The 25,506-nt window shown below is 41.7% G+C and overlaps 1 protein-coding gene across 4 annotated transcripts in view; it reads right to left on the bottom strand.

Moving 5' to 3' along the window:
* Positions 1-25,506, bottom strand: part of SMG1 (SMG1 nonsense mediated mRNA decay associated PI3K related kinase) — a 116,795-nt gene that overhangs the window by 81,895 nt on the left and 9,394 nt on the right. For 3 of the 4 annotated variants that reach the window (XM_030797958.1, XM_030797959.1, XM_030797960.1), the window contains exons 2-5: positions 8,073-8,130; positions 4,881-5,044; positions 4,140-4,295; positions 285-421 (exon numbers count right to left, since the gene is read on the bottom strand). In XM_030797958.1, the coding sequence (XP_030653818.1) occupies positions 285-421; positions 4,140-4,295; positions 4,881-5,044; positions 8,073-8,086 (471 nt within the window). In that variant the 5' untranslated portion in view covers positions 8,087-8,130. The remainder of the gene's footprint in view (positions 1-284; positions 422-4,139; positions 4,296-4,880; positions 5,045-8,072; positions 8,131-25,506) is intronic. The other variant, XM_030797961.1, reaches the window with a different exon arrangement.

Here is a 25,506-nt window from a genome sequence, read left to right as displayed (position 1 = left end):
GGCACATGCCTGAAGTCCCAGCTACTCAGGAGGCCACAGTGGGGGATAGCTTGAATCCAGGAGTTTGAGACTGCAGTGAGCTATGATTGTGCCACTGCACTCCAGCCTGGGCGACAGAGCAAGATCTTGTCTTTAAGAAGAAAAGGAAATTACATATTAGAGAGCATTAAGTCCTCAATCATCATAATACAGACTTTCCCCATTCTTAAACTACTCAAGGTAGCATTGCCTAGTTTATTATGGAAACACAAAAATCCTCATATTTCCAAACATACTATACTTACCAGCTTATTTTCTGGTTGCTGAATAAATTCTTTCAACTGCTTTACAGTAGCCAGTCTTCGGTCTCTGTCGTCTTCCCGGGTGATCCTCCGAAGAAGATTCGACAGTCGAGACTCATCAGAATAAGACATCGATCTCTCTGTGAATATATAAACATTTTGTTGTCCATTGAGTATAAATAAGCAAAATATTTTTTAAATTTTAAAATAATTTTTAAATTTTTAAAATTAAAAATTATTTAAATAATAATTAAATTATTATGGTGGCTCATGCCTATATCCCAGTAATTTGGAAGGTGGGTAGATCACCTGAGTTCAGGAGTTCCAGACCAGCCTGGGCAACATGGTGAAACCCTGTCTCCAAAGACATACAAAAAATTACATAAACTAGCCAGCCAAGGTGGTGTGCACCTGTAGTCCCAGCTACTCGGGAGGCTGAGGCAGGAGAATCACTGGAGCCCATGAGGCGGAGGTTGTAATGAGCCGAGATCACCCCATTGCACTCCAGCCTGAGTGACAGAGCAAGACCCTCTCTCAAAAATAAAATTACATCAAAAGTCACAGTCCACTGGTCAATAAACGCTCAGGGAATATAGGTCCTATCACTCTTTTGTTCATCTCTATATTCCAAATCCCAGCAGAGTGCCTGGCACATAACAGACCCTCAAAAAAATATTTGCTGAAGGAAACAAGAAATGAATAACCCTAGGCCAACTGAACACCTCATTCCAGAGGACTGGCTGGGAGAGAAAAAAGAAAGGCCTTAGTAACAACTTTTTTTGGGTCCATTCCAAACTGTTTTCAACATGCAGGTAAGGAGCCTGGGTATAGGTAAATTAAACAACTTCCGAGGGGTACGGATAAAGTCTCGATTGAGTAAAAACAGGATATAGGCTTCTACTTAGCATCTAGGTATCCCACTGGAGGAAAGTCTCTTATTCACATTATCATCATTTCCCTGGGATGAAGTTTTGGGGAGCCGTAATCACACATTTAGTTCAACAAATGTCTAATTATCATCTACCACATGCAAGGTATGCCTCCACTAGAAAGGTGGCAAACCACAACTTTTCTCCCCTTATTTTTTAATCACAAGAATAAGCAAACAATAGTGAATACTATTAGTATATTAAAGATGCCTTTAAAAACTAGATTTTTGCTGGGCAAGGTGGCTCTTGCCTGTAATTACCCAGCACTTTGGAAGGCCAAGGCAGGCAGATCACTTGAGCCCAGGAGTACGAGACCAGCCTGGGCAACATGGTAAAACCCCATCTCTATGAAAAATACAAAAATTAGCTGGGCATAGTGGCACATGCCTGTGATCCCAGCTACTCAGGAGGCTGAGGTGGGAGGATCGCTTTAGTCTGGGAAGCAAAGGTTGCAGTGAAATTACACTACTGATTCCAGCCTGGGTGACAGGGCGAGACTGTCTCAAAAAACAAAACAGAAAAAAACTCAATTTTTGCAAAACATTTTCAACTGTGCTATTTACCATAATTAGCCAATACATACATAAACAACAAATCACAAAGAGTCTGACAGTTTCATTTCTAAGGTATAAGAAAAAACTGATAATAAAAGAAACCACAAGGCCGGGCATGGTGCCTCACACTTGTCATCCCAGCACTTTGGGAGGCCAAGGAGGGCAGATCATGAGGTCAGGAGTTTGAGACCTGCCTGGCCAACATGGTGGAACCTCGTCTCTACTAAAGATACAAAAAATTAGCCGGGCATGGTGGCGCACTCCTGTAATCCCAGCTACTCGGGAGGCTGAGGCAGGAGAATCACTTTAATCTGGGAGGTGGAGGCTGCAGTGAGCTGAGATCGCGCCATTGCACTCCAGCCTGGGTGACAGGGCAAAACTCTATCTCATAAATAAATAACTACAAGGGGAACGATACACATTGGATCCTTTTGGAGGGTGGGGGGTGGGAGGAGGGAGAGGATCAAGAGAAACAACCAATGGGTACTAGGCTTAATACCTGGGTGATAAAATAATCTATACTACAAACCTTCATGACACAAGTTTACCAATGTAACAAATCTGCAGTTGTATCCTGAACTTAAAAGTTAAAAAAAAAAAAAAAGAAACTACAACGTCTGAGAGAAGAATAGGATTTTTACAAATCCCTAGCCCACAGAGTATTTCAATAAGGACAGATACCAAAAATGTCATCAAGTTACCAGCTGGGAAATTAGGCTCTACTTACAATTCTGTCACTAGCAAACTACATGACCCTGAGCCTTTGAAGAAGAGGAACTGTTTGCTGAATTACTATAGAGTCGCTGTTTAGCTTCTATAATATCATAAGTCTAAGGCTTCAAACACTGTTTTAACAAACAGCATAGCCTTTGAATTCATTCCACTTGTGAAAACATAAAAAGAAATCAGTTTTTTAAAAGTTATATACCAACAATAAAAGCTACAGGCACAAAGATTTTCACCAAGATACATGAAGCACACACACAGTATAACAAAAAAAAAGTCAAAAACTAAATGTCCAAAAAGTAATTACATCTGACAAAGCCCATAATTCAGCTTTACTGATAAATTTCTCTTTAAGGAAAAAAATTATCATTACCTCTAATCCTCTGAACTTTCTTTTTTGTTGTTGTTTTTTAGAGACGGAGGAGTCTCGCTCTGTCGCCCAGGCTGGAGGGCAGTGGTGCTATCTCAGCTCACTGCAAGCTCCGCCTCCCGGGTTCACGCCATTCTCCTGCCTCAGCCTCAGGAGTAGCTGGGACTACAGGCGCCTGCCACCATGCCCGGCTAATTTTTTGTATTTTCAGTAGAAATGGGGTTTCACCGTGTTAGCCAGGATGGTCTCGATCTCCTGACCTTGTGATCTGCCCGTCTCAGCCTCCCAAAGTGCTGGGATTACAGGCGTGAGCCACTGCACCCAACAAATCCTCTGAACTTCCAAGGCGCTCACCTATACAGTGAGGCTACGTCACAAGGCAGAAATGCTATCAGTGTACTTAACTTTAGAAAAGTGCCCACTCTAGGCAGGGCCCGGTGGCTCACGCCTATAATGAGCAGGCGTGGTCACTTGAGGTCAGGAGTTCGAGATCAGCCTGGCCAACATGGTGAAACCCTGTCTCCACTAAAAATGCAGAAATCAGCTGGGTGTGGTGGCATGCACCTGTAATCCCAGCTACTTGGGAGGCTGAGGCACGAGAATCACTTGAACCCGGGAGGCGGAGGTTGCAGTGAGCAGAGATTGCAGCACTGCGTTCCAGCCTGGGTGACAGAGCAAGACTCTGTCTCAAAAAAATACACTGAAAACAACAACAACAAAAAACCAGAAAAGCACCCACTCTAGGGGGCAGGGGGAAGGACAGCATCAGCAAGAATAGCTTAATGGATGCTGGGTTTAATACCTAGATGATGGGATGATCTGTGCAGCAAACTACCATGGCACACGTTTACCTATGTAACAAACCGGTACATCCTGCACATGTACCCTGAACTTAAAAGAGAAAAAAAAAAAAACAGAAAAGTACCCCCCCTATATATATATCTATATCCTCCACAGGCCCAAGAGTTCAAGGACTTGCTGTAGTAAGAGCCTACTATGCACTATACATTCAATATCCACGATAATTGGGTAAACCTTTTCTGTAAGATCTTATCCAGTCTTCTAATCTTGTTTTAAGAGAATTCTCTTTTAAGATGTACTATAACCTTTCTAGTGGGAAATTAACAATTCACAGGAAAAGAATGTAAACAATTTTTACCTGCACAGTAGACTAATCAACTTATGCTTGTGCAAAGCGTTGGTAAGAGGCATCCAGAATAAGAGGAGACACAAGTCTTTGGAAGGTGTATGTGATTGGTCCCCATTTTCCCAGCCTTACCCTGTGATTTCCTCATGTCTTTGGTGGCTAAAGCACGACTGCCATGCTGAACACTGGTGAACTCAGGGCTGGTCACATTGTTAACCCTCAGCTCTTGCCCCAACGACTTCCGACCATAAGTATTTTCCCCAGATCCTCCATTGACACTGTAGCCACCTACAAACAGCAATGTGTACGTTATTTAAATATGATTGTTCGTTTCATTCAGTCAATTTCCTGATAGTTCAGGATCTTATTACTCAATCTGCAGCTCAACCAGCCTTTGCTTCTCCTACCTTTTTCCTGTACTGTCTGCCTTGAAAATCATTTTGATTTCTTTTAATACGCCTTTGAAGTTAAATTAATTTTATTTTGATCCCTTCATTGGAAAATAAGCAAAGAAATAAAAACTAAATTAAATCAAATTTTGCACCTTGTTTTAAAACTTTCTTGAAGTTTAGAGACAGTAGCCAAGAAGAACTTCAACTTTAGCTAAATATTTTTGAAAATAAAAACAAAAATAGTATTGTATCTTTTTTGTAAGAAAACTGCATTTATGAATTATGTATGGAAAAAATTTTAAATTTTAAAAATAATAAAGTGGATAAACGTCCTATGAAGTTTTCAGAAATAACACTGCATTTGTTATTCATATTTTAAATATATTAGAAGAAAGCGAGAAAGTTGGGGGTGTAAGAAGGCGGGAAAGTGGGATAGGTAGGTTCAAAAAACATGCTTGTAGCAATAAGAAAATATATATACCCTTTTCGTCATTCTGTATGTCAGCGTGGACTCTGGTATCATCGTGCCTTTGCCGAGACACCACAGCTGAATGTGAAGGTTGCAGTCCATAAGAGGAAGAACCACCTCTATCTCTGGATGAAGAATATTTTAAATTATCTGGGTCGGCTGATGCAGTATCAGTTCTATAAAAAGAGAAAGGTTTAAGATTAGAACTTTAAATAACATAAATAAATCTTTATACAAGCCTCTCTTCTCCCAAATTTTACATTTAACCATTACTATTATATTTAGTGTAATATGTACTATATATTATATGTAAGCACTCAGCTGTCTAGTAAAAAGTCTTTCACTGGGAAGAGATTCTCAATAGATGAAATGCCAACTTTTCAGTCTCTACTACTGTTCTAAAGACCCATTCAGAAATATGAATAACTACTGGGATTAGGGTGACTTTCCTGGTTTTAGCATTGAAAGTCTCCTGTCCCAGGCAAAACAGGACAATTGGTTACTCTGGTCCAGAGTTCTCCTCACATGACTTGATAATAAGAATAATTCTTTCTAAATTCTCCCTCCTAGAGAGGGTTAATCAGTCAAAAAATTTCAGCCTTTCCTGTCATAAAAATAAAAAACACTGGCAGCATGTCAGGGACGGGCAATGTCTTACCAAGTTATTTTCTAAGTACTGATTAGGTACTGTAGTATTGAAGACCCCACTGAAGATGCCTTAATTGTAAAGAGTAGCAATCAAAATTTTAAAAAGTAAAAAAGAAGACATTTTAAGAAAATAAAAGTTATCAGAAATGCAATAAAGTTATATCGGAAAGTTGTAGTTCATAATCTATTTAAAATTTAGGTACTGTTTAGAATAATACCTGATGCTTATTAGTAAACAAGTAGGGTACGGCCAAGGGTAAAAGTGTGTCCTCATCTAAGTATCTGCTCTATGCTTCAACTGCCTCATAAGTAAAACAGAGCTGAGTTACAAGACTTCTCATGAGTGTTACTCTTTCAGCCATCAATCATAAACTATCAAGAAAGACGACAACAAAATAATCTGTTGTAGCATATGAAAAATCCAAGTAAGTTCTTCCTCTACTGATTTTCTCCTGAGAGGAACAATTTTGAGGAAAAAAAAAAAATCACTTCTATGATATTTACTGAAAATGCTTTCTCAACCTTTTAGAACCTGAATCTTTTAGAAAAGTTTAGGACACTGGCAAGGCCAGAAACTAACCTATTCCTCTATGCTTTGCCCCTCCCTCCATGGTGTAAAAGTGACAGCAGTGTTTGTATACTGCAAATATTTCATTTAGAGTTTTATTAGTCTTTCCTTGCTCCCAAAAATACTAAACATAAAACTTTGCATGAGCTCAATCAGTTGGACACCTTGATCTGCACTTACTGCAATCACTGTTAATACAGAATGCAGACAATAGGTCCGATTAAACTTGGCTATCTAACTGGTACAAGTCATTACTTATAAAGGATCTCAATCTGAAACTTCATGAAATTCATAACCTAGCATACTAAAATGACTAAGGCTCCATAAGGAGCATCTTCTAATATTCAGAGTTCACTTATTCATAAAGCTAAGTACTTCGAATATAAGGGAAAATAAAATCTATGGAATTTCAAGAAAAATGTAGGAGAATATTTTCTGAGTATACTAAGTCTATAAGAATTAAAATATTAACTCAATGGACCATAACTTTTTTAAACTAATGAAAAGACATTCCTTATGTATCTAAAAATAGCACATTTAACACGCATCTATATAAATCATAGCATACCATTACTTTCTGAAAGGAGATTGAAACATAAGAGAGCTTATAATCTTTTCTGACAGGGACTGAACTTTATATGTATGCCACAGTAAGCTCTTATTAGATGAGCGAATAAAATAAGCACTTGACTAATTCGGAAACACAAAGATAACTGAAGTCTGCCAATATTTAAACATATCTTCACTTCCTGTTTTCATCATGTTTACTTATCTCCTATACTACCTTTACTATTAAGAGTTAAATATTTGTAGTCATTTTCTGGTGACACAGTAGTACCATGAGGCAGCAGAGAATACAAGTTAAAAAAAGATCTGGGCTCAAATCCCAGCTCCAGCACTGAAAAGTATGTGTGCCTTTGCACAAATTACTTGATCTCCAAGCCTTGGTTGTCTCTTGCATAAAATGAGGATGATACCTATCTAACATGCAAGGTTGTTGTGAGGCTTAAATAAGATAATGAATTATAGAGAAATGCTTAGTTTGCAGGGTATGTTAAAAGTTATTATGACCATAATACAAAATAAACTCAAAGTTTCCAGTCTAAAAGACAATGTACGAACAGTTCATGAGTATATGAATATAATCAAAAGTTTTTACACTCAATATAGAGCAACTTAAATATTTCACTGAAGAAACCAGGTAATCTGTTGCTACCAACAATGTGTTTCCAACTAAGAAGCATCTGATTTCACACTAAACTGTAAAACCATGAGCAGCTTTCCCATTGGTTAGAAATAAGGTTTCTAAATCCCCTAAGTTATGAACACTGAGATTTTTTTTCCCCCAAAAAAAATTTGTGTTTTCAGAAATATAACAAAAAAAACTAACTGGAATAGAGCCAATGTCTCAGAAATACCTAAAAACTCCCTAGTTTCCAAATTATTTTAATACAAATTGATCAAAGCTTCCCCAACCAGAACTCAGGTTGTAAGCATTCTGAACCTAAAAGCACAAAATCGTTTAGCATTTATACGAAATTTCTATTTTTATACAATCTTGACTGCTTAGGTTTTAGAAAATGTCAATGTCAGGCTGTTAGCACCAACAAGATCATCCCAGTCCAATAAATAGAAAACTGTTAAAGAACGGAAATGAGCACTTAAAATGAGGCAATCAAAGCCACAAAATAGAAACTGCAGATTTGAACTCCAAGAAGCAGGCATAAATGTTAGGCTAGTTAGTTAGAAGAGCTGAAAGGGATATCATCTGCCAGAATTAGTGTCTCAATTTAGTGAAAAAAGAAAATCTATCTGTTAAGTCTAAGAATCCTAGCAAGGATCCAAAAATACCTCTACAGCCCCTTTAATATTCTAAAAATATCATGGAGAGAAAAAAAAAGAAATGCATAAATTTCCCCAAAACGATCAAACTGAAGTTAAAGCCTGATGTACATGCCACATGAGAGGTAAGTTTCTAAAGCTCATACCTCAAAAATCGCATACTGTATAATATGGAGCCTTTGTGATGTTTTGCATCAAGTCAATCTGTAAGACAGTAGTTACAATATTAGTGAAGACAGTGGGTTAAAACATTTGTTGTTCAAACATGGAGCAAATATCATTCATGAGTTAGGTGCTTTTAGTTGAACTATGGTCCCATTAGGGTTCATACATTAAAGCAAAAATTGAGGTGGAAAGCCACTCTGTGCCTTACAGGATAAAGAGGCTTAATGTGGCAACCAAAAAAATTTTAGTACATAAGAGAATTTAAATGTTAACTATAACATACAAATCACATGCAAATATAGTTACCACTTATTTTAGTTACCTATTCTCAATATACAGAAAAATGCCATAAATCTAGGAGGCCATTCATTTCAAATGACCGGAATCCTTAGCCCTCACATCAACAATCCACCATGTGCTGGGGATAGTATCTCCTGACAAAACGTAGCCTTGCGGTCCAGTTCTTGTAAGTATAAGAAAAAGGGAGAGAACGTTATCTCTGGAAAATGTGAAGTCAGGGAATTCCCTACTACGAAGCATTTCCATAAAGCACCCCAAAATGACTTGATGCAAACACCACACCTAGTGGTGTCACTGGAGTAAGCATCATATTACTTCAAATTGCTTTTACCTAGGTTTATTAAGGGATTTTGCTCTCATGGTGAGATCTAATTTGTAATGGATATAAACCAGGAAATGAGATTTGCACTAAAGCCAATGAAGTAGGAATGTACTTATTCTTTAAAGTAGCAAAGATAGTCTCACTGTCACAAAGCAGTTATAGGATATGTTGCTTTCCATACTAATGGTTAATACCACTTGAAAATGATTTACCCTTCAAAAATAAATTCAAGGTTATCCCCTGTAATGCCTCTTACCTGGATTCAAACATGCTTTAATGAGGAATAAGAGAAAGGGTGAAATTATGAATAACCCTGGGCCTTGTATCATTACATTAGAAACACTGCTCTAAATATGAGTCTATGGCTAAAATATTAATTTGACAGGCTCAGGGAATTTATTATACAAATCTCTTCTTGCAGAGAACTTTAAGTTCAAATTTAATAAAACAAAACAGAACCATTCCGTGTCAAAATTATAAATGAGTATGCATCAGTTTTGCAATACTGAAATATTAAATTAATATAATTTATTGGTAAAACTAGCTTGGCTACCTAAGTATTAAGTGTCTATAATAACCAAATCTTAATTATCCATTTATAGGTGATTTGTTTCCTTTTTTGAGACAGGGTCTCACTCTGTCACCCAGGCTAGAGTGCACTGGCATGACCATAGCTCACTGCAGCCTCGACCTCATGGGTTCAGCCTCTCAAACAGCTGGGACCACAGTGCATGCCACTCCATTTAGCTAATTTTTTATTTTTATGTTTTTTGTAGAGACAGGTGTCTGATTATGTTGCTCAGGCTGCTCTCAAATTCCTGGACTCAAGCAATCCTCGCACCTCAGCCTCCCAAAATGCTAGGATTAGAGGCATGAGTGACCACATCTGGACTGTCACCAATTTTTAACTGTCTGTCAACTAAACAGCCAATATAGACTGATAAAATATACTTAACTATTGTAAAATTGTAAAGAATTGTATCTTGACCAAGGAGAGGTCTGGCTTTTACCTGTGAATTCTGGAAGGTAATCTCTAAACTCTTGAAATGTCATACCTAATAAGACGGTCCTGGCCAGGAGCAGTGGCTCACACCTGTAATCCCAGCACTTTGGGAGGCCAAGGTGGGCAGATCGCTTGAGGTCAGGATTTTGAGACCAGCCTGGCTAGCATGGTGAAACCTGTCTCTACCAAAAATACAAAAATTAGCCAGGCATGGTGATGGGCACCTGTAATAATCCCAGCTACTCGGGAGGCTGAGGTTTCAGTGAGCTGAGATCATGCCACTGCACTCCAGCCTGGGCAACAGAGCAAGACTATCTCCAAAAAAAAAAAAAGGGGGGGGGGGCGGCGGTAGGGGGAAGGTGTCCTTGTTCATCTGGGGGCTTTAGGCCACAGCAGAGTCTAATAATGTGGCTTATGGTGAGGGCTTTGAGTCACATGGATCAGTTTGACCTCCAATGGGGCTGGAGACTAAGGTTAGCCACATGGGCATGCCACCACGGAACCCCAGTAAAAACTTTGGACATAAAAAATGGAGTGAGCTTCCCTGGTTGGCAATAATCCATGAGTATTGTTGCACACCAGTGACACCAGGAAGGTATCATTTTTCACAGCTCTACAGGGAGAGGACAATTCGAAACTCCAACATTTGGAACTTCCCTGAACTCTGCCCTATGCACCTCTACCCTTGGCTCACTCTAATCTGAATCACTAAACTGCAATAAACTCTAACCGTGGGTATGAGAGCTTTCAATGAGTTCTGGTGAGTCTTCCTGGCAAATCATCCAACCTAAGAGTGGTCTTGGCCAGGCACAGTGGCTCAAGCCTGTAATCCCAGCACTTTGGGAGGCCCAGGCAGGCGGATCACTTGAGCTCAGGAGTTTGAGACCAGCCTGGCAATATGGTGAAAATGTCTCTAAAAAAATATAGAAAAACTAGCCAGGCAAGGTGGTACGCACCCATAGATCCAGCAACTCAGGTGGCTGAGGTAGGAGGATTGTCTGAACCTGGGAGGGAGGAGCTCAGGGCTCCAGTGAGCCGTGATCATGCCACTGCACTCTCACCTGGGTGACAGAGAGAGGCCCTGTCACACACACACAAAAAAAAAAAAAAAAAAAAGAGTGGTCTTGGGAACCCCTGAACTTGCAACTAGTATTACAAGCAAGGGTCATCTTATGGACTCCCTCTTACTCTGCACTCATATTTAAAACCATTAAATATACTGTAGCTCAAAAAAAGTTGTTTGTTTTGAAACAAGGTCTCACCCTGTCGCCCAGGCTAGAGTGCAGTGACGCAATCCGAGCTCAAGCAAACCTCCCACATCAGCCTCCCGAGTAGCTGAGACCACAGGCTTACTCCACCATGCCCAGCAACTTTTGTATTTTTTTGTCCCGTTCTCTACGACATTCCCAAAATGTTGCCCAAGCTGGTCTCGCACTCCTGGGCTCAAGTGATCCACTCACCTCAGCCTTCCAAAGGGTTGGGATTACAGGCATAAACCACTGCACCCGGCCATAAATTTTGTTTTTTAATAACATTTCTAGCAAACATGATAAAGATTTGACTTCAGTGTTGCTTATTTTCCTTCCAAGGAACCTCTAATATTCTCTATTTTCAGACCTCCAATCAAATTAGCCAGAAGGAGCAAACGAAGCCAATCTCCAGGAGGGCAATAGATCTGATTTTAACCTTTGTTCACATACACAATTGTCTTCAGAGAAAAGCTGATGAAAGTACCCCCTCACCTCCATGCCCCAATGCTCCTTTTCTCTGACTTCAAGTGGGCCTCTGATGCTGCCCACATTTCCCTCACCAGGTTTCTTTCCTTTCCAAAACATCTGTAAAACTTTTTGCACCTTGTTCCTTCTCCCACCACTACCTGCGGATGACCTTATAGATTTCTGCTTCATGAGAAATAGAAGCCATTTGACAGCACCCTCAGCAAGAGCTAACATTTTAGCTCCTAACAAGAGCTAGTGGGCAACTGATCCAAGCAGTTTACATATGTTTATCATGTCATTTCATGTTCAACACAATCCTATTAGTTATAACTTGATAACTAAGGTTTCATAACTGGCCTAAGGTTGCAGAGCTCGTAAAAGGCAGAGCCAGAACTCAGACCCAGTACTGTCTAATGTTTGAGCTCTTCAACATTCCATCACTGCCGGTCATCTTCCTTCTAATATATCCACAAATTCACCTGCATCTGCACATACAGCTTTTCTTCCCATCATCTTCGCATAACGGAACAAATAAACCTCCTATCCATAGAAATCATCTGGATCTGTCTATTCCCCCCATTTTCCAAGGTATATCTTGTCTTTTTTTTTTTTTTTTTTTGAGATGGAGTCTCGCTCTGTCGCCCAGGCTGGAGTGCAGTGGCACGATCTTGGCTCACTGCAAGCTCCGCCTCCTGGATTCACACCATTCTCCTGCCTCAGCCTCCCAAGTAGCTGGGACTACAGGAGCCCGCCACCATGCCCGGCTAATTTTTTGTATTTTTAGTAGAGATGGGGTTTCACCATGCTAGCCAGGATGGTCTCGATCTCCTGACCTCATGATCCGCCCACCGTGGCCTCCCAAAGTGCTGGGATTACAGGCTTGAGCCACCGCGCCCGGCCTGTTTCTTTTGTATGTTGCAAAATCTCCCATTTTACTACTGCTTATCACATCATCAACATATGAGCACTCTCAAAAGTCTTACTTTAAAAAAAAACACAAAAAACAAAAAACAAAAAATAGCCGGGCACGGCGGCTCACGCCTGTAATCCCAGCACTTTGGGAGGCGAAGGCAGGCAGATCATGAGGTCAGGAGATTGAGACCACCCTGGCCAACATGGTGAAACCACGTCTCTACTAAAATAGAAAAAGTAAAATTACCTGGGCGTGGTGGCACGCACCTGTAGTCCCAGCTACTTGGGAGGCTGAGGCAGGGGAATCATTTGAACCTGGGAGGCAGAGCTTGCAGTGAGCTGAGATCATGCCACTACACTCCAGCCTGGTGACAGAGCGAGACTCTGTCTCAAAAAAAGATAAAATAAAGGCCGGGTGCGGTGGCTCATGTCTGTAATCCCAGCACTTTGGGAGGCCGAGGTGGGTGGATCATGAGGTCAGGAGTTCGAGACCAGCCTGGCCTATGTAATGAAACCTCGTCTCTACTATGAATACAAATATCAGCCAGGCGTGGTGGTAGGCGTCTGTAATACCAGCTACTCAGGAGGCTGAGGCAAGAGAATCGCTTGAATCCGGGAGGCAGAGGATGCAGTGAACCGAGACTGCACCACTGCACTCCAGCCTGGGCAGCAGAGAGACTCCATCTCAAAAAAATAAAATAAGGCCGGGCGCGGTGGCTCACGCTTGTAATCCCAGCACTTTGGGAGGCCGAGGTGGGCGGATCACGAGGTCAGGAGATCGAGACCACGGTGAAACCCCGTCTCTACTAAAAATACAAAAAATTAGCCGGGCGTGGTGGCGGGCGCCTGTAGTCCCAGCTACTCAGAGAGGCTGAGGCAGGAGAATGGCATGAACCCAGGAGGCGGGGCTTGCAGCGAGCCGAGATCGCGCCACTGCACTCCAGCCTGGGTGAGAGAGCAAGACTCCGTCTCAAAAAAAATAAATAAAATAAAATAAAATAAAATAAATAAAATAAAATAATTTAAAAAGTAAGGCAGGGCATGGTGGCTCACACCTGTAATCCCAGCACTTTGGGAAGGTGAGGCAGGCAGATCATGAGGTCAGGAGTTTGACACCAGCCTAGGCAACATAGTGAAACCCCGTCTCTACTAAAAATACAAAAAATTAGCCAGGTGTGGTGGCGGGCACCTGTAATCCCACCTAGTTGGGAGGCTGAGGCAGAAGAACTGCTTGAACCCTGGAGGCGGAGGTTGCAGTGAGCCGAGGTCGCGCCACTGCTCTCCAGACCAGGCAACAGTGTGAGACTCTGACTCCAAAAAAAAAAAAAAAAAAAAAAAACAAGAAAACCCTTTAACTGCCTTTCTCCCTCTATCAATCCAATAGCCTGGACTCTTCACAGACAAACCTGTTGAAAAATTTATCTTCCTTGCCTTCACTTACTTTTTAACCCACTTTAATCTGGGTTCCACCTGCAACGCACCACTGACGCTATTCCTACTAAGGTAGGAACTGCCACTCAAGGCCTTCTTGGCTCTAAAATCCCATGAGCCTTTTTCAGTTCACCTTACAATTTCTCAATACCATTCTAAAGTTTATGAATTTTTTAGTTAACTTTAATTCCAGTGACTCTTTCTACTTTATCGCAATCTAAGTATTCTCCTCCTTCTTCATATTTCTTTTTTTTTTTTTTTTTTGAGACGGACTCTGACTTTGTTGCCCAGCCTGGAGTATAGTGCTGCAATATTGGCTCACTGCAACTTCCACTTCCAGGTTCAAGCGATTCTCCTGCCTCAGCCTCCCAAGTAGCTGAGATTACAGGCCCCTGCTACCACACCCGGCTAATTTTTGTATTTTTAGTAGAGACGGGGTTTCACCGTGTTGGCCAGGCTGGTCTCGAACTCCTGACCTCAAGGGATCCACTCGCCTCGGCCTCCCAAAGAGCTGGAATTACAGGCGTGAGCCAACGTGCCCGGCCCCTTCTTCACTTCTTTAACCAGCTTAGATTTCATTGTGTATCATTTCAACAACACTCTTGCCTATACCCTTAACTCTTAAGATTTTCATCACACCCATCTGGCAAAACCCCAATCCTGGATAAACCCAATGATCCATCAATAAGCACCACATGCCCAGGTCCTCCAGTGTTTACTTCCCATTCTATACATGCACTATCTAGACATTCCCATTCTCTTCAAATTCCAAAATATCCTATCACCTCCCCTCCCCATACACACATTCTACGTCACCAAGAAAAAAAAAAGGTACCAGCTGGGCACGGTGGCTCACGCCTGTAATCCCTGCACTTTGGGAGGCCGAGGCGGATGGATCACTTGAGGTCAGGAGTTGGACACCAGCATGGCCAAAATGGTGAAACCTCACCTCTACTAAAAATACAAAAATTAGCTGGGTGTGGTGGTGCGCACCTGTAATCCCAGCTACACAGGAGACTGAGGCAGGAGAATCGCTTGAATCCAGGAGGTGGAGGTTGCAGTGACCCAAGACTGCACCACTGCACTCCAGAGCCTGGGCAACAATAATAGTGAAACTCCGTCTCGGGGTGGGGTGGGGAAGATACCATAAAACACCTGCACCCGATTCTAGACCTTACTTAGGATTCCATCTACTTCCACCTTACTGTAACTTTTCAAATACTTTTCCCACTGAACTAAATCCCCCCATAAACATGCAACACTTTCTAATGTATCCCATTTAAAAATACAAAAACATATAAAAAGGAAAAACTCCATCAATCCCACATGTCCCTCCATCAAACAATCTGCCTTTACTTGCTGCAGCCAAACTGAAGTTGTCTAGACTCCCCTCTCCCATTTCTTCACTTCTTCTAGCTCCTTAACACACACTGGTCCAATTTCTGCCCCATCACTGTTGGCAAAATCCATTATGACATCCATGCTGCTAAATCCAAGATACAGTTCAGGCCTCAATCTGCTCATCCTTTCAGCAGCTTTCACAGGGCTGCTGAGTAGGGTTGAGCAGTTTTGCCCTGCACACAGGTGCCCTGCAGAGGAATGAGCTGGCTGAATGAAACTCCTTTTTTAAAAATTCTTGGCTGGCACAGTGGCTCACGCCTATAATCCCAGCACTTTGGGAGGCTGAGGTGGATGGATCACTTGAGGTCAGGAGTTCAAGATCAGCCTGGCCAATATGGCGAAACCCCGTCTATTAAAAATTTGGCCGGGAGTGGTGGCTCATGCTTGTAATCCCAGCACTTTGGGAGGCCGAGGCGGGCGGATCACAAGGTCAGGAGATCGAGACCACGGTGAAACCCCGTCTCTACTAAAAATACAAAAAAAAAAAAAATAGCCAGGCATGGTGGCGGGCGCCTGTAGTCCCAGCTACTCGGAGAGGCTGAGGCAGGAGAATGGCATGAACCCGGGAGGCGGAGCTTGCAGTGAGCCGAGATTGCGCCACGGCACTCCAGCCTGGGCGACAGAACGAGACTCTGTCTCAAAAAAAAAAAAAAAAAAAAAAAAAATACAAAAATTAGCCAGGCGTGGTGGAGGGCACCTGTAATCCCAGCTACTCGGGAGGCTGAGGCAGGAGAATCACTTGAACCCAGGAGGCAGAGGTTGCAGTGAGCTGAGACTGCACCACTGCACTCCAGCCTGGGCAACAAGAGAGAAACTCTATCTCAAAAAAAAAAATTGTTTATGCCAACTAATTGTACACCTAAATGCACCATGTTCATGCCTTCCTCCTTGCATTTATTTTTTTTTTTTTTTAATTAGGTCTCACTCTATGTTGCCCACGTTGTAGTGCAGTGTGTGATTACAGCTCACTGCAGCCTTGAACTCCTGGGCTCAAGAAATCCTCTGGTCTTAGCCTCCCCAGTAGCTAGGACTACAGGTATCGAGTGGCTCTTTGCCTTTATTTCTAACCCAAGCTAGCTTACAACCTTAAAAAGAGACCCTGCTTCGCCGAGCATAGTGGCTCTCGCCTGTAGTCCCAGCACTTTGGGAGGCCGAGGCGGGTGGATCATGAAGTCAGGAGTTCGAGACCAGCCTGACCAACATGGTGAAACCCTGTCTCTACTAAAAATACACAAAAACTTAGCCGGGCCTGGTGGTGCGGCGCCTGTACTCCCAGCTACTCAGGAGGCTGAGGCAGGAGAATCACTTGAACTTGGGAGGTGGAGGTTGTAGTGAGCCGAGATCACGCCACTGCATTCCCGCCTGGGCGACAGAACGAGACTCAAAAAAAAAAAAGAGAGAGAGAGAGACCCTGCTTCAGCTCTCATTTGCATCGCTTATCTTCCCCTTTTGTCAGTAAGTCCTGAAGTACCCTAGAAACATATCATTTGGCCTGGGAAATTGCCAAGATTGAAAGGAAATATCTTACTCTATGACCTCTTTAATAGATGAAGGACAAAAAAGGCTGAAAATGTACAAAGATATGCATCCCTCCCCCACCAGTTACATGCCAAACATAGGCCAGGCGCAGAGGATCACACCTGTAATCCCAGCCGTTTGGGAGGCCGAGGCCGGCAGATTACCTGAGTTCAGGAGTTCAAGATCAGCCTGGCCAACATGGTGAAACCCAGTCTCTACTAAAAATACAAAAAAATTAGGCAGGCGTGGTGGTGCACATCTGTAATCCCAGCTACTCGGGAGGCTGAGGCAGGAGAATCGTTTATCTAGAGGCGGAGGTTGCAGTGAGCCGAGAGCTCGCCACTGCACTCCAGCCTGGAGAACAAAGTGAGACTCGGTCTCCCAAAAAAAAAAAGCCAAACATAGCCCATTCCAACGAAGATTAAGAATCACTAAGAGTTACATCGCACCACTGCACTCCAGCCTGGGTGACGGAGCGAGACTCCATCTCAAAAAAAAAAAAAAAAGTTACACACTGCAGAAATCTAAAGAATCTCAAAAGTAGACTGGGACTTTATAATCAAGGTAAAGGTGAAGTGATGTTTACTACTATAAGAAATGAATGGGCCGGGCGCGGTGGCTCAAGCCCATAATCCCAGCACTTTGGGAGGCCGAGGCGGGAGGATCACGAGGTCAGGAGATTGAGACCATCCTGGCTAACACAGTGAAACCCCGTCTCTACTAAAACTACAAAAAAATTAGCCAGGCGTGGTGGCAGGCACCTGAAGTCCCAGCTACTCGGGAGGCTGAGGCAGGAGAATGGTGAGAGCGCGGGAGGCGGAGCATGCAGTGAGCTGAGATCGCGCCACTGCACTCCAACCTGGGTGACACAGCGAGACTCCACCTCAAAAAAAAAAAAGAAATGTATGCAACCATTTTTTTCAACTCCTGAAAATAGTCAGATAATAACTGTAGTTATTCTGGTAAAGTTCCTTTAGCCAACAGGTTGAAGCACATTCCCAGGGAATTACATGTTTATAAGATTTTCTAACAATTGCATATGTTAAATCTTCTCTTTAAAAATAATCCTGGCCAGGCGCGGTGGCTCACACCTGTAAACCCAGCACTTTAGGAGGCCGAGGCAGGTGGATCACTTGAGGTCAAGAGTTCAAAACCAGCCTGATCAACATGGAGAAACCCTGTCTCTACTAAAAATACAAAATTAGCCAGGCGTGGTGGTGCATGCCTGTAATCCCAGCTACTCAGGAGGCTGAGGCAGGAGAATCACTTGAACCCGGGAGGCGGAGGTTGTGGTGAGCCAAGATGGCGCCATTGCACTCCAGCCTGGGCAACAAGAGCGAAACTCCATCTCAAAAACAGGAAAAAATAAAATAAAATAAAATAAATAAAAATAAAAATAATCCTAGGCCAAGCCCGCTGCAGTAGCTCACACCTGTAATCCCAGCTACTCAGGAGGCTGAAACAGGAGGATCACTTGAGCCCAGGAGTTTGAGACCAGCCTGGGCAACACAGTGAGTCTGTGTCTCTAAAGAAAAAAATCATCATCATCATCCTGGGCCAGTCCAGACAACATAGCAAGACCTCCAACTCTAAAAGAAAATGAAATAAAAAATTTTAAAGGTGAATTTAATTAGAGGTCTCAAGTAATTCCAGAAGATATGGTCTCACAAATCAAATACTGAAAAAGGAAGATGTCTTTCAAGATAATCACACTATTATTTTAACTGTAGGAAAATGTATTAAATGAAGACAGCTTTTGCTAGCTGCTGAAACATACTAGTAAGAGCAGGAAACGATGCTCCCACCATGCTCAGCAGTAGCCAGAAATTTACTGAGGTCTTTGTATTTAGTCTTAAGTATAAGACACCTAGGAAACTTCAAAATCATCACTTAAGCCACTTTAAACCCACAGTCTATACAAACCCTATCTTTTTCTTTTGCTACATTTTATACTAAACACACTTTAATCAGATTGACATAAGTGATTTAAAAGAAGTAACTTTTATAATTCCCTTTTACAAGAAAAAAAAAGTTTCTAGATATTAAGTTCCTTAAGAGACAGCAATCATTTATTATAGATTTACAGTACTACAATTTCAAATAGTATCAGAATCTTTTTTTTTTTTTTTTTTTGAGACAGTGGCACAATCACAGCTCACAGTAGCCTCGACCTCCTGGGCTAAAGCAATCCTCCCACCTCAGCCTCCCAAGTAGGTGGGACTAGAAACTCATGCCACCATGTCCAGCTATTTTTTTTTTTTTTTTTGAGACAGAGTCTTCCTCTGTTGCCCAGGCTGGAGTGGAGTGCGTGATCTTGGCTCACTGCAACCTCTGCCTCCTGGGTTCAAGCAATTCTCCTGCCTCAGCCTCCCAAATAGCTGGGATTACAGGCATGCACCACCATGCCCAGCTAATTTTTCTATTTTTAGTAGAGACGGGGTTTCACCAGGTTGGTCAGGCTGGTCTCGAACTCCTGATTTCAGTGATCTGACAGCCTCAGCCTCCCAAAGTGCTGGGATTACAGGTGTAAGCCACCATGCCCAGCCAATTTTTTTATTTTTTGTAGAAGCGAGGTCTCACTATGTTACCCAGGCTGGTCTCCAACTCCTGGGCTCAAGTGATCCACTCACCTCCCTGCCTAGGTCTCCCAAAGCACCACCATGCCCAGCCCAAAATCTTGTAATTGCTTAATACTGTATATACATTCTTATAATGATATTTCCCATCTTTGTTTAGAAGATGTGTGTGGTTCTTCTCCACCCCCCAAGTACTTAAAACTATCACATTGGCAGAGTACAACCTTCCAGTGTTTCTGGCATCCTCCCTCCTCCCATTAAAATAAAAATATGTATATACACCCCATACACACTACACCAGAGGGAAAAAAGCAATTCATCGTTCAACTGGTATTCTTATAAGAATCAGTTCTTAAATTCCAATTGTGTAGTAAAAGGTAAGCAAGCTATAAGCTACCTTTTAACCTACCCTTTCTCTATATACATTCCATTTACATTGTACTTACCCTCCAATCTATGCAAATAGTCACAAAGATTAGATTATGTTTGCTGGCTTATCATTTCAACTAGCAACAAATTCTTAAGGTGTGAATACAAGATATGGAGAAAAAATGATGATGCAGAGCTATGTTGAAATTTCTTATTGTTCAACTTGAAATAGGTTTACAGCCTAATGGGAATATACTAGAAAATGTAGAAAGAGGGCAGGCACGGTGGCTCACGCCTATAATCCCAGCACTTTGGGAGGCAGAGGTGAATAGATCACAAGGTCAGGAGTTCAAGACCAGCCTGGCCAACATGGTGAAACCCCGTCTCCACTAAAAATACAAAAATAAATTACCTGGGTGTGGTGGCACATGCCTGTAATTCCATCTACTCAGGAGACTGAGGCAGGATAATCCCTTGAACCCGGGTGGCGGAGGTTGCAGTGAGCTGAGATCGCACCATTGCACTACAGCCTGGGTGACAGAGCAAGACTCCGTCTCAAAAAAAAAAAAAAAAAAAGAAAATGTAGAAAGAGAGCCACTCCACTTCCACTGCAGAGCAATTAATTCCAACTCCACTAATATTTTTCTAAATATTCACTGAAACAGTTTTAAAAATAATTTCCTGAACTTTAACCCTCCCAACGTCTTCAAAAGGCAAAAATTACCCGCTCAGAGGGACACAGTTGGTAGGGCCAATACAAAAGATCTTTGTCTTCCCATTCTTAGTCCATAGCTTTTTTCATGACACCAGCCTCTCCTAAGATAAATATCTGTGAAGGATCAACTTTTTAAAATACACACATTGTACCTGGGCTAGAATGTGGCTCACATCTGTAATCCCAGCACTTTGGGAGGCTGAGGCAGACGTATCACCTGAGGTCAGGAGTTTGAGACCAGCCTGGCCAACATGGTGAAACCCGTCTCTACTAAAAATACAAAAATTAGCCAGGCATGGTGGCATGCACCTGTAATCCCAGCTACATGGGAGGCTGAGGCAGGAGAATCGCTTGAACCTGGGAGGTGGAGGTTACAGTGAGCCAACATGGTGCTAATTACACTCCAGCCTCGGCAAGACGCCATCTCAAAAAAAAAAAAAAAAAAAATTCTTAAAAATAAAGACACTTAGAGAGGAATCTAAAACACATTGGTTCTATTTTTAACTTCACCAATGCTAAGACAGCGGGTGGATTTTTTTTTTTTTTTTTAAAAAGAAAAGGGCACAAATTTCACATAGGAGAATAGTTTTTGAAATCTTTGCACAACAGGGTGGCTATAGTAAATAATGATGTACTCATTTGCAAAGAGAAGACAGAGATAAATAGCAATAATAATAATGTATTTCAAATAATTAAATTTCTTTTTTTTTTTTTTTTTTTTTTTTTTTTTGAGACGGAGTCTCGCTCTGTCACCCAGGCTGGAGTGCGGTGGCGCGATCTTGGCTCACTGCAAGCTCCGCCTCCCGGGTTCACGCCATTCTCCTGCTTCAGCCTCCCCTAGCAGCTGGGACTACAGGCGCCCGCCATCACGCCCGGCTAATTTTTTGTATTTTTAGTAGAGACAGGGTTTCACCGTGGTCTCGATCTCCTGACCTCGTGATCCGCCCGCCTCGGCCTCCCAAAGTGCTGGGATTACAAGCGTGAGCCACCGTGCCCGGCCTAAGAGTAAATTTCAAATGCCTCACCACAAAATATAAGTAAGCAAAGGTGACAGTATGTTAATTAGCATGATTTAATCATACCACATTACACATATATGTATAAACATTACGTTGTACCCTATGTGTACAATTATGATTTTTGAATTAATATTAGAGTGGGGAGAATAATGATTAATTTTTACTTCTTCAGTAAGATTACAATGAAAATGTAGAGAGCACTAGCATAGTAACTACACGATAGGTCACTTTAAATAAAAGGCATCTTTTAGGCCGGGCGCAGTGGCTCACGCCTGTAATCCCAGCACTTTGGGAGGCTAAGGCAGGCAGATCACAAGGTCAGGAGATCGAGACCATCCTGGCTAACACGGTGAAACCCTGTCTCTACTAAAAATACAAAAAATTAGCCAGGCGAGGTGGCGGGTGCCTGTAGTCCCAGCTACGCGGGAGGCTGAGGCAGGAGAATGGCGTGAACCCTGGGGGGCAGAGCCTGCAGTGAGTCGAGATCGCGCCACTGCACTCCAGCCTGGGTGAAAGAGCGAGACTCCGTCGCAAAAATAAAATAAATAAATAAAAGGCATCTTTTACAAAATTTTTAGTCAATAAATTGATTACCACATACTTACGACCTATTTGCTATTAAGTGTAAATTCATTTATAATTTTAGTATTTTCAAAAAAGGAACATATTAAAATCCTATCAATATTTCAAATAATGACAGAATTAATCATTTTTAATAGTCAGAATCCTTACTCAGGTCCTTCAAAAACAATATAAACTATGACTTAAGGTAGATTCCTTTAAATCTGACTAATGAATAAATGTTAAATCTCAAATTTCATAGTCCCAGTGCTGGAAAACCTGTATTTTTATTTTTCTTCACGTTTATACAAAGAACGTACAGACAGGCAAGAAATGTAATCAACCTTTTTAGGAAAGAATCTCAGGATTTGTTTTCTTTTCAATTAAATATATATGAATTCTGGGCGATACTGGTGATCATCTCTGGATCTTTTTTACTCATCTCATGAGAAAAGAGTCTCATTACACAAAGAGGATAGTCAAAAAGCCTAATGATTTCCTCACATAAGTAGGTTTTTCTGTCTGGCAAACCTGAAGAAGTCAACATAGAATCTGTCATTAATGCATTGAATCTGGACTTCCACTATTAAAATCAAATTAGAGCCTGGAAATAAAGTGTTAACACTTCAGACAAGAAATTCCAGGGTTTGTATCGTCAGGAATATAAACCAGGGACACCCTCAAGAGGCTGAAGAGCAAGAGTCATGCACTGCTTCAGAGAATTAAATACTCCAAGACGAAAGTTAAAATTTCAAACACACATATCACACATATACATCTTTTAACATCAGGTTGAAATGCTAAAGGGAACAGAGTAAAGTTAAGTTTTTAATTAATAAATTTAAATAAGAGAGAAAACTTTAAATTCAAAGAGCTTCAGAAAAAAAAAAGAAAATGTTAGCAGTGTTATCAAATGTGGAGGAAAAGCTAATATATGTCACTATGTAATCCAAGACATATTCATTAGTGGAGCCTTTTTTCTAGGCTATTAATATATTAGATGCCACCAAAAAACAAATATCTAGTAAACATTAAGTTTAACAACTTCTTAAAAACCTGTAGGTTCCCAAAGACATATACATGTATGTGCAGTGAGGCCACTGCTAAGCCTCTAATATTCTTGTAGACTACTAAAGTTCTCTATGACGATAAAAAGGGTAATAAAAAAAATCTAGTGTCTCCCCTTAATAAACAAAGAATGAGCATAACTTAGGAAGTTCGGTAACAAAAACAATCTATAATTCTGGTACCAGAAATCCCTCTGAGGCTGGACGCGGTGGCTTACGCCTGTAATCCCAGCACTTCGGGAGGCCAAGGCAGGGGGGATCACCTGAGATCGGGAAATGAAGACCATCCTGGCTAACACGGTGAAACCCTGTCTCTACTAAAAATACAAAAAATTAGCCAGGCAAGTGGCACATGCCTGTAATCCCAGCTACTCAGGAGGCCGAGGCAGGAGAATCACTTGAACCCAGGAGGTAGAGGTTGCGTGACCCTAGATCGTGCTGTTGCACTCCAGCCTGGGCAACGAGAGCAAAACTCCATCTCAAAAAAAAAAAGCAAGAAGTCCCTCTGAAAAAAGGTTTAAATAATAAACAAAAAAAGTCTATAACAGGTTTTTAAATAAAGTCCTACACATATTATATGAATACCAACATAATAATAATATGAATATGAATATCCACAGGATATCCAATTCCTTTTTTGAAAAGGTCTGAAAATTAATATGAAAGAAGTAATTCAGTATGTTTAGAAATCTGTTGATTCTAGGCCAGGTGTGGTGGCTCACGCCTGTAATCCCAGCACTTTGGCATTTACAAAATGGGATTTCCTCCTCACCTAAGGTCAGGAGTTCAAGACCAGCCTGGCCAAGATGGTGAAACCCCATTTCTACTAAAAACTACAAAAATTAGCCAGGCGCGGTGGCAGGCGCCTGTAATCCAAGCTACTCAGGAGGCTGAGGTAGGAGAATCACTTGAACCCGGGTGGCAGAGTTTGCAGTGAGCCAAGATCTCACCACTGCACTCCAGCCTGGGTGACAAAATAAAATAAAGAAATCTGTTGATTCTGGAATATTTGCGTTTCATTCTCCAATCAGCAGGCATGCGATTGGCAAGAAGTGTGTTTCCCAGGCATTCTAATGGGATGCCAGAAGGCTCAACCCAGTGCTTAAATTTTTAGTGATTACATTGCTTAAATAATGTAGACAGATACAATAGACCCAAGATAAGTCAATGTGTAAAAAGACTTTAAATATGTGCACAAGGTATTTTTCAAGATGGATAAAACACATGAATCTTAAATTACCATATTCTCTTTTTTTTTTTTTTTTCTGAGACGGAGGTCTTTTTTCCTCTTGTTGCCCAGGCTGGAGTGCAATGGCATCATCTCGACTCACTGCAACCTCTGCCTCCCAAGTTCAAGCAATTCTCCTGCCTCAGCCTCCTGAATAGCTGGGACTACAGGCGTGTGCCACCATGCCCAGCTAATTTTTGTACATTTTTTAGTCGAGATGGGGTTTCACCATGTTGGCCAAGATGCTCTTGATCCCTTGACCTCATGATCCGCCCACCTCGGCCTCCCAAAGTGCCGAGATTACAGGTGTCAGCCACTGCATGTGGCCAAATTACCATATTCTTTCTTCTGTAAAAAGAAATCTGGCCACTCCAGTCCATTACAATACTGTCCTTTTGAGCCTGCTCGATCAGTTTGTTCAAGCCCTGCCTCAGGCTAACAGGGCTGCCATAAGAGGAACGCTTTCCCCAAAAACACATCCTACAAGAACAGTGTTGTAATCCCTGGAGTTAACACTAAATATAAAAACACAAACTTGCAGGATCTGATTTTCATGTATTTACTTGAGGAAAGACACAAATACAGAGTGTATGCTATTTATTGATGCACTTAGTAGGAAAGAAAGGGATAGCAAAAGTAACAATTTTACCAGATCCATGCACATATGCAGGTTATATTTTACTGGAGATGGCACACATAAAAATTCCAGATAGTGGTAACTGTATGAAAAAAACGTGGCAGGAATGGGTGTGATAGTGAAAAAGTCACCGCATATCTGTACCTTGACTGAGGTCATGGTTACACAGGTGTATACATTTGTCAAAATTTACTGAATTTAAGACCTATACAAGGCTGGGCATGGTGGCTCACACCTGTAACCCCAGCACTTTGGGAGGCCGAGGCAGGTGGATCACCTGAGGTCAGGAGTTCAAGATCAACCTGGCCAACATGGTTAAACCCCGTCTCTACTAAAAGTACAAAAACTAGCCAGGCGTGGTGGCAGGCATCTGTAATCCCAGCTACTCAGGGGGCTGAGGCAGGAGAATCACTTGAACCTGGGAGGTGGAGGTTGCAGTGAGCCGTGATAGCAACATTGCACTCCAGCCTGGGAGATAAGAGCGAGACTCCATCTCAAAAGAAAAAAAGAAAAAAAAAAAGAACACCACCACCTATACACATACATAAATTTTATCTCAAAGAAGCACCACAATAGAATTCAAGAGAATTCAATTTAAAAAGGAAAAGTACACTCGATTAATACAAGATGGAAAAGAA

This window comes from Nomascus leucogenys, chromosome 18, assembly GCF_006542625.1.
Source record: "Nomascus leucogenys isolate Asia chromosome 18, Asia_NLE_v1, whole genome shotgun sequence".
Lineage (NCBI taxonomy): Eukaryota > Metazoa > Chordata > Mammalia > Primates > Hylobatidae > Nomascus > Nomascus leucogenys.
The sequence above is the reverse complement of the archived record's forward strand: the minus strand, read 5'-3'. Positions and strand labels throughout refer to the sequence as shown.